General features: G+C 35.4%; 1 protein-coding gene across 1 annotated transcript; it reads right to left on the minus strand.

The window, feature by feature from the left end:
* Positions 1-562: 562 nt before the first annotated feature.
* Positions 563-9,620, minus strand: pde9ab (phosphodiesterase 9ab). Its single transcript, XM_073840446.1, has 20 exons — positions 9,489-9,620; positions 9,184-9,332; positions 7,622-7,692; positions 7,464-7,541; positions 7,330-7,373; positions 7,135-7,189; positions 6,956-7,026; positions 6,792-6,879; positions 6,625-6,706; positions 6,443-6,517; positions 5,505-5,591; positions 5,324-5,428; positions 5,150-5,232; positions 4,644-4,800; positions 2,965-3,078; positions 2,776-2,880; positions 2,398-2,526; positions 2,220-2,315; positions 1,776-1,845; positions 563-1,484 (listed from the first exon to the last, which is right to left on the minus strand). Exons 2-19 carry the CDS (start codon positions 9,250-9,252, stop codon positions 1,795-1,797), a joined length of 1,560 nt encoding a protein of 519 aa, XP_073696547.1. The 5' UTR covers positions 9,253-9,332; positions 9,489-9,620; the 3' UTR covers positions 563-1,484; positions 1,776-1,794.
* Between the last annotated feature and the right edge of the window lie 486 nt (positions 9,621-10,106).

The raw sequence follows: 10,106 nt of genomic DNA on the forward strand, positions 1-10,106 counted from the left end.
GTCAGCTTTTGTGAGTTGCTCCATCAAATAAGATTCATGTTAAGTATACCTCTCTAAATTTATGACAAACCATCATGAAAGTTTAAGCTGTGTAAAGTGTCTCCACTGAGCTACTTCTGACCTGTGACCCCAGCAGACTGACTGTGAGGTTTATGGAAATTTTTACCCTCCTTAATGCAACCTCATGAATTCATTTATCACCAGACTCTCTGGAGTCAGTTTAAATGAGCAGAGCCCTTAACTGCTGCCAGGGGGATTCAGACAAGTGGTATGAAACTAGTGGCATTAATTAATGATTGTACGATGACTAAGATTAACATTTACATTTTTTATATGAATATACTATTTATTATACATGAATTACTACTTTATATATTCATACAAAATGTATTCCTGTCATATCAGTGTCCACAACAGGTTCCTATTGTGGCAACAATGAATTTTATATAGTGCATATTTTGGTAGTCATGCCTCCAACTTTGACCCATAAGATAATGCAAATATAATATTTACTACTGTTTTGCACATTGCATCATAAAATAAAGAGGACGAATAAATAAAAGACACTGTCTGAATATATTTAATTGCATTTCTTGTATGTTGTTCAAGAAGGAAACATCATCATAAATACAGTATGTTAGAAAAGTGTTTCATCGCTTCCTCTGCTGGTCGAAAACAGAAACATGTAAACATTAAAGATGTAATCCTGTAAATGACAGCTGTGTAACTGTCACATCCAGATGCAGTGAGGACAGAGAAAACAGACGTGTCTTTTGCACCCGCAGTAATCAAAAAACACTTGTGTCTTTAAACAGGTGTCTCAGACACATTGCCTTAGCAAATGCCTAACCTTTTTTGCTTTTTAAAGAAATAGGAATGCACATTTTTATAGCTTTCTCAGTGGATAGCTGTGAATTTGTACATTCCCATAAAAATTATAAACACAACACCAATTTTGACATGTTTTAAGATTACTGTATATTTTATTGACTTGCTTTTGTGTTTTTTATTCATTTGTAAGATTTTCTGTTGGAACAATGCTAAACATGTTTTCCTGAGTTATCACTAAATTTATTTTATTAATAGCTGCACTGGTGAAATCAGTTCCTGCAAAACAATACATACCAAAGTATTAATCAATATGTTGTCATATCATGCCATAATCTGATCAATCTTGACTGCTCATTTCCAAAAGGTGTTTATTTTAGTCTAGCCTGTGACAATAAAACAACATCTGAGGGCCAAGCACTTCATTTCAATGGTGCAAACATATCTGTGAAGAATAATTAGACCAGCAAAATCAACAGAATCAGTCATTTTGACCACCTCCTTATTACTGATGACTGCCTTTTCTGGACATTCTTAATGTCTCAAAACACAGAAGGGGGTCCAACACTCTCCTTCAGAAATAGGGTGCTTGGAGAGCCCAAACAGTTCAAAACCACAGTTTTCGGGTAACTGGGAGCTGGATCAGCCTGAGACCTCTAAAGGAAGAGAACAGGACAGACAAAAAAGTCAAAACGTTAAAAACAGTTGAAGCACTCTTGTTCTTTGTTCCAAAGAAAAACAGTCCTACAGGTCCAACATGAGGTAAAACAATTACAGAATTTTCATGGGTGAAACTTTAATATGCTCTATCATTCAAAAGCTCTTGAAATGAATGAAGTTTTCAAGCAAAGGCCAAAAGACACAGGCTCAAATCTAAAAAAAATCTGAAGAATGACAATATTCTAGCTGTTTTGTTAAGTAGTAGACTGAACATTCTTTCTCCATACCATAAAAGAAGCAGGTTGTCTATTTTTTCTTTCCACCCAAAGACATGCTCTCTGTTTTCTTCTTCTGTGCCTGAAAAGAGAGCAAACCATAATGCAAAGGCAAAAATAATAAAGCTTACACTCTTAAAAAAGTTTCTTTATTTGCATCTATGGTTTCATGAAGAAACTTTAACCTCCATGGAAACTTCCTCAAATGGTCCTTTAGATATGTTCTTTAGATTTTTTTTGTTCTTCACGCTAAGAAAAAATGGTTCTTTTAAGAACTATTCACTTTAAGAACTACACACTTTCCTTGGGAAACCCAAAATGGTTCATCTATGGAATCACTTTTGGAACCCATTTGGAACTTTCATTTTTATCAGTGTAGTTCTTCCGATTTGCGTTTTTGGACACAAGGTCGTTTACAAAGCTTTAGGACTAACTCTAAATTCTCGGTCTTGTTACCTCTGACATGGCATCATCTATTTGCTTGAGCTCTTCATAGTGATCACGGGAGTCCCTCAAAGGTTGAACCATGATTTCCTCAATTTGTGGAAAGAGCTGAACATAGACACAGCTGTGTTACGTAACTTCAGTTCAAAGTTTCAGTTCACATGTCAGTCTGTATAACGTGTGTACAAACCTTCATAACGGTTTCAAACATTGGGATGAGGACGAATTTAATGAAGCCAATTTGTGCTGTTGGTTTGGTGACTTTGTCACGATCCATAAATGGAGCCACAGGAAGACCTTCTGACTTTTCTCTGTCACTCTGCCAAAACAAACCAAAACCCAAGCTAGAATATACAGATAAGATAAAAATATTCAAGTTCTACTGGAAATAATAAAGAAACTAAAGATTTAGGGTGTCCGTGCTGATTAAAAGAAACACAAAAAAAATCATACTGACCCCAAACTTTTGAACGGTAGTGTAAGCATATAATAAAGTAATAGAAGCATAATAAGCTTTTTACTATATTCATTTTCAAAGCACTTCATGAAACTGCTTGTATTGAGGTACCTGCATGAAGTACTCCTCCAGGAGACAGTCCACCCACGGCTCTGCCACCTCAGTGGGTCGGACCTCGTTGGAGATGTCACAACACTTGATCAACACCATCTTCAGCTGTAAAGACACATAATTGCTTATACAGTACAAAGCCAACATGTTTTAGCATGCATTTAAATCATAATAGCAGGAAACACATACGCATTTAACATGCTCCTCATTGGTAAAATCAAAGTTGTCCACTTTCTGTTTAAAGGAGTCCAGTATCTCTCCATGCCTGGCCATATCTGTTGCCAGAATAAGAGTAATGATCGCCTACAACAAACACAAAAAAATACATTCAGAATTGTATCGATTTTTAACTGTAATGCACAGAAGGTAATTCTTTAAAATGTCAGCAATTGTCACATTTGCATATTTGTTTACCATAGACTACTATTCAGTAAGTTAGTTTTTTTGTTCAGCAAGGATACATTTAAATAATCAAAAGTGACAGTAAAGACTTTACTATGTTAAATAATTGCAGTTCTTTTGAACTTTATATTCATGAAAGCAGCAAACCAGCATATTAAAATGATTTCTGAAGAATCATGTGACACTGAAGAAAATGCTACTTTGCTTCACATGAATAAATTACATCTTAAAATACATAAAAATGGAAAAAATTATATTCAAAATTGTAATAATATTTTACAGCATTTCTGATCAAACAAAAGCAACCTTGTTTAGCATAACATTGTGTCCTAACTTCTAACAAGATTCCAGTGACAAGCAATTTGGCTGTCCACACTAGACGTGAAAGTACAGAGCGACGTGACAGAAATATCAGCCATTCAAGCGCAGAAGTGAAATGCACTTTTTACCTGGCCAGGCTGGGAGACCAGCTAAAACCAGCTACTTCCAGCTTAAACCAGCTAATACCAGCCAACCAGCCTAGGCTGGTTATAGCTGCTGCCAAAAGTTACAACAAATAAGTGCAAAAAACAAAAGGCATTTGTGGCTAGGATTTCCAGAGTAATAATCTTGACAACATTTGTGTTTGTTGTTATCATTTTTGGTCAGGTAGGTGAAATATTATATTGAAAAAAAAAAAACAGCTAAAACCAACCTAGGCTGGTTGGCTGGTTTAAGCTGGAAGTAGCTGGTTTTAGCTGGTCTCCCAGCCTGGCCAGGCTGGTTTTAGCTGGTGTTCTCCAAGCCTGACTAGCTAAGACCAGCCTGGCCAGGCTGGGAAAGTGGCCAAAACCCCTCTAAAACCAGCCTGCTGACCAGCTAAAACCAGCCAACCAGCCTAGGCTGGTTTTAGCTGTTTTTTCATCAGGGAATACTGCTCGTACATATCTTTACCACCTATTAACTAAAGTTTGTCAAAACTTTGCACCCTTTCCTGCTTACTAAGTTCATCTCTATATGATTTAGGCAGCTTCCACATGTTTTTTTTTTCCGTGGTTTAGACAGCATAAATTAGCAGAACAACATATTCAGTAGTACATTAACCGTGCAATCTAAGCTGTTGTTTACATCCAAGTATCTCCAACATGGCCACGCATCTGGGTAACTGACTAAACCGTGATATAAGTGCAAACCCTTTATCATGTGTTTTGCGCAAGTTGAAACATTTCAACTTGAGTGGAAAAATCAAACGACGCGTTGTCGCCCAAGCCAAGCAAAGAACTTAATGGCACATCCAGTTTGACACGTCTAGTTGTATCAGAAAATGCAGGAAATATGGGGAGAATATTGGCTTTGCATTTGGTGTGCGCACACCACTGGATTCATGAAGCTATGAAATGTCAATCTCTGAGCAATACAATGTTCCTCTGGGTAGAAACTGCATCTGTAACAAAAAGTGTTAAATTTTTGCAGTGGATTGGAGGTACCTGTCGTAACTGTTTGAAGGATTCTGGCTCTACGTTGGCGAAAATGTTGCACTCGGGCATAGAGAGGATCTGGAAGGCCACAGCACAGTGATGGTTCTCCAGTGGAGAGATGTCATTATAGCGTACGGCCAGCTCAGTGCGAGCATTAATCTGATACCTGATTACAGAGGGCAAAACCTTTATCAATTCCTACTCTATAAATAATAGAAACGTCATTTGACTAGTCAGTGGCAAACTGATACACTCCTAAAAATAAAGGTTCTTTATTGGTATCAATGGTTCTATGAAGAACCTTGAACATCTATGAAATCTTTCAAATGCAGAAAAGGTTCTTTAGATTTTTTAAATGTTCTTCAAAAGGGTTCTTTTAGTAACTGTTCACTTCTATGGCATCACTGCAGAAAACATCCTTTTGGAACCTTTATTTTTTTTTAAGTGTAATGCAGTCAGTGTTGTCAGTGGTAGGCCTATTGTTCTCTAAGAGAGTGGATATGTCAGTGACATACGTGTTGTTGTATCCCGGGTGGTCCAGGTCATGACACACGGCTGCAGTCATCAAAATACACATGTCTGTCATAGTCAGCCTCTCCTGGGGAACAAAAGCAAGTAGCATGTTGATCTGACAAACACACACAAGCACCCTCTCTAAAGAACAGATCTATGTGTCACCATGGCCTCACCTGAAGGTTACACAGATGGATCATTCCATACATCATCTGGCTCACACAAAAGCAGTGGCGGAAATTGTGGAAAGGGTTGTCGCGGTAGTTTTCTTGAATCGCAAGCTTTAACAAAGACACAGCACATGAGTTTTAAAACCTAGTACTCTAGTTATAAAACATGCAGGAAAGCTCATCTTACCAGCCATCTTTTGAGAGTAATGGGGTTAATGTTAAACTCCTTAACCAGTCCAAGGTCATGATACATATACTCCAGACAGCTAAGCATCTGTAAACAGCATTCATTTAATTAAAAAACACAATTGACGAAATGACCTGTCACAGTGTTGCCAAGTCTGTGTTTTTTCTGTGGAATTGGGCTACTTTTACACTTTTTACACTGTTGCCGCAGGTTTGATCTCCCCGTACAGAGGTGAAAACTGCGGAAAAAACTTTGTTTTGCAGACCTGGCAACCCTGTGACCTGTATGTCTCACAGCTAATGCTGAAAACCACAAACTTAATTTTCCTTACAAATATAAATTACAAATAAGATCTAATCCATATCACAATTTTTGTGCTAGAAAGCACATTGGTGAAATGTGCTTAATTGTATTGAATGTGCACTTGTAGTATACTTCCAGTCTTAATAGTATTGTAAATGTACTTACAAAAAACATTATTAAAATAAAAAGACAGTTAAGTGTATTTAAAGAGGTACACTTTCATATGTCTTAACGCACCTAAGTGTACTTTTAAAAAGTGAACTGTGCAATAATGCTAACTTAAAAGTTTGTTTTAATAATCTTTTGTTGTTCTTTAAAGTAGTACACTTATTTTGATGTAAAGCATGATAATTTTAGCTGTAGTGTGATGCAGTACTACATTTAAAATTAATATAGTTTAAATGTACTAAATTGCTGCTTTAGCATTACAAATGCGTAATTACAAATCTACTTAAATACATGACAGAATATAATAGGAATGATGATAGAAATGATTTACATTTCAGTTTAATATAAACGCTTGGTATACTTTAATTATATTTTAAAGACAATAGAAATAATTATGAAATTACATATAAAGCTGTACTTAAGTCCTACGTAAGTCAGTCTCAAGATATCCAAAAAGGATGACAAACCTCATTATGTTCCCAGTGCCAAACATCAAAGGTGGGCTTTTTCAGAGCTTCTATGGTTTCCTGAGAAAGTGTGTACTGCAACACAAAACACAGTGTTACATATTATTACAACAGCAGTGCAACAATTTTATTTGTAAGCAAAGAAACAAAATGAATTTGTGTTTTTTTGCTTGTTTATTCACCTTTGGGTAGCTTGGAACATCTCGCCTGGGAGACAGTTTCTTCCCATCATCAGTAAAGTTGTATTTGCAATTGCAGTTCACTCTGGTTGCAAGAGATAAACAAAAAATTAACAACTTAACTAAAGTAAACTAAACTAAACTAAAATAAAATAAAATAGCTGTCTTACCTCACTCCTCCTCTAGAGGTCATTTCATCCCTTAATTTCTTCAGATCATTTTTACACTTCTCAATTTCCACCACTTTCAGTCCCTCCACTGTAATACAAAGAATATTAGCTCACAACATTAGTTGTGAATTCTAACATGCACTGGACATCAGAGATTCACTCACGCTCCACTCTCTTTTCCAGCATGGCCAGTCTGTTGGTCACTTCAGTCTTCAGCTCATTGATTCTAAAAGCCCTGAAACAAATGCACACATTATGTAATTCCAAACACTGACTGATCGAATCATAACATTTACTATACAACAAATGCAAACTCATTTTCACAGGACATGACTCGGCTTACCTGCTGAACTGCTCGGCCACTTGTGACAGGACGTTCTGGAACATGTCTTCCTTCTCTTTTGAGGGAAACAAACAAACAAAAAAAACATTGTTTACCGTCAGTTGCCTTATTTCTAATTTAGCTTTTTTAACACATGTTATTAACATTGCCTTTGCCAAATCATGTACAGTTTATTGAGAAAAACATTTTCCATACCTCCTCCTTGGTTTGTGGAATGAGGCATAACCTTATACAAGTTGCTTGAAACAACGAAAGACAGAAAGAAAGTAAAACAATGAATGTTTCTGAATTAATCAATAAATTACATTAATATAATGTTGAATTCTTACTTTGGAGTGTTTGCAGGCATGGTGGGGTCAATAGATATCAGTGCTCCCTCTGAGTCAATCAGAAGTATAGCCGTGTTTCTAGAGAGACGTAAGCACATTAAAGACAGTTTTCAAATGACAATCTGCATTAAACACTTCATATAAGAGAAGATACTGACCTGGCAATATTGGATGATGAGCAAAGAAGCTCCTTAATATCACATGGGCTACAGTGTCGACTGAAAATCACCTGAAAAAACGAGAGATCATTAATACTATATAATAACTAAGGTACGATTTTCTTAATGGGATGATGAAAATATAAAAATATCTGTGAAGAAAATCAAAGAGCATTAAATCCAAGTCTTGTTATCAGTGAGGTGCTGGATACTTTATTATAATGGCATGGCTCTAGTGAGCAGGGCTGAATTTGCCTTAGGCAGGTGTCACAGATGCTTGTTTGTGTCAAAGGCACCTGTCACTCACAATGACTCTCAATATATTTTTAACACAAGTAGTTATCCTAAAAAAGGTCTTAAAATACATTAAATAGTTATAGCCTTTAAGTACAATTATATTAATATTAATAAATGTTTTCCCTGTTATGAAAAAAGTTACTCTACTGTTAAACAATTTGGGGTCAATAATATATTTTTTAATAAATTAAAAATTGTATTCATCAAGGATGCATTAAATTGATCAAAAGTGACAGTAAAAACTTTAAAATACAAAGTATTTCAGTAACATTTTACAACAAGGTTCATTAGTTAACATTAGTTCACTACATTAGTTAAAATGAACTAAGAATGAACACTACTTTTGCATTTATTAATGTTAGTTTGTGTTAATTTCAGCATTTACTAATCAACAACTGTATTTTTATTAACTAACATTAACAAAGATTAATAAACACTGTAATAAATGTATTGTCCATTGTTTGCTCATGTTAACTAGCATTATCTAATAGAAACATTATTGTAAAGTGTTATAATAATTCTGTTTCAAATAAATGCTATTCTTTTGCCCTTTTTATTCTTCAAAAAAAAAAAAAAAAAAAATCCTGAAAACGATATCATGGGCTTAGAAAAATATTATGCACCAAAACTGTTTTCAGTTGGATTCATAAAAATAAGATTTTTTTCTTGAGCAGCAAATCAGATTTCTTAAAGATCATGTGACACTAAAGAGTCTTCAGTGCTGAAAATTCAGCTTTCATCACAGGAATAAATGACATTTTAAAATATATTCAAATAATAAATAATAACATTTCATGATATTTTATTGTATCAAATAATGCAGCTGTGGTGACTTCTTGTGTTTAAAAACACTGTTGAACACAAAAATACAAAAATATCAAACCACTGCCATTTATCTTAAAGAAAAAAAGGGCAAGCACACTTTCAACCAGACACAAAAAAGTTAGTTTAATCATCAATAAAAATGTTCAAAATTAAAACTAAAGTCTGTTTGTCAGACTAACTACTAACTCTTAACTTTTAGAGAATTGCTTGAAGCTATTGCCACACACAAGTCTGTTAAAAAGTACTGTAAAAATGACTCCAAAAAGCTGAAGTTAGTTCAGAGAAGCTGTTGCATTATATATTTACTAACCCCATCAGTCCATGCCATTTATACATCTTTATGTGTGCCCTCAAATACCTTGGTTAACTGAAGGTTAGGTTTGTGCATCTGATATTAAACATACAGCTTATATTTATGTGTAAAAAATCTTGAGACTCACCCTTTGCACTTTTCCATCCACCTCCAGATAAATAGTTTTAGGGGCATAAGATGAAGAACTTGACCCCATGATGACCTCTGATATTGAAGATTCTTTAGCAACAGATACACAATTGTTGACTACCTCCTTCTTTGGACCAGCAAAGGACACTTCAAAAGAAATACAAAAAAATAATGTGTACCTCCTGCACAAGTTACAAGCAACTGCTTATTTTATATATAAAGTGGCTCCATGGTACTAAAACCCATTAAAAGCCATTTGCAGAAAGATAATTGACATTGCATAAATGAAACGTGTTGCGTTACCTCAGCATGTGCCATTCAATCTGGTGCAGCCGCTCACTCAGAGATGCTGATGGATGCGAGGTGTTGGATGCGGTCGCTTCAGCAGGAGTCACAGCTCTGCTCTTTAAGTAGGCTATCACTCACTCCCCTACTCTCCAGCGTTGCCAAGGAACTGTTAGAGCAGAGAGCTGACTATGTACTCCATGTCATCTACTGCTTGGAGGCGACACGCATATCCATTACAACACTGTTCCTTTTCATGACACATGCAATATCTACCCAGACATACCCAATAAACAATGCTTGAATGCTTGCTATGTTGTTAACTTGTTAACAGTTTTCCTTATGCTTCATCAATTGTGACCCTGGACCACAAAACCAGTCATAAGGTTAAATTTTACAAAACTGAGATGTATACATCACATGAAAGCTCAATAAATAAGCTTTCTATTGATGTGTGGTTTGTTAGGATAGGACAATGTTTGGCCGAGATACATCTATTTGAAAATCTGGAATCTGAGGGTGCAAAAAAAATCAAAATACTGAGAAAATCACCTTTAAAGTTCTCCAAATTAAGTTCTTAACAATGCATATTACTAATCAAAAATTACATTTTGATATATTTACAGTAGGAATTTT

Source organism: Garra rufa, chromosome 5 (assembly GCF_049309525.1).
Source record: "Garra rufa chromosome 5, GarRuf1.0, whole genome shotgun sequence".
Lineage (NCBI taxonomy): Eukaryota > Metazoa > Chordata > Actinopteri > Cypriniformes > Cyprinidae > Garra > Garra rufa.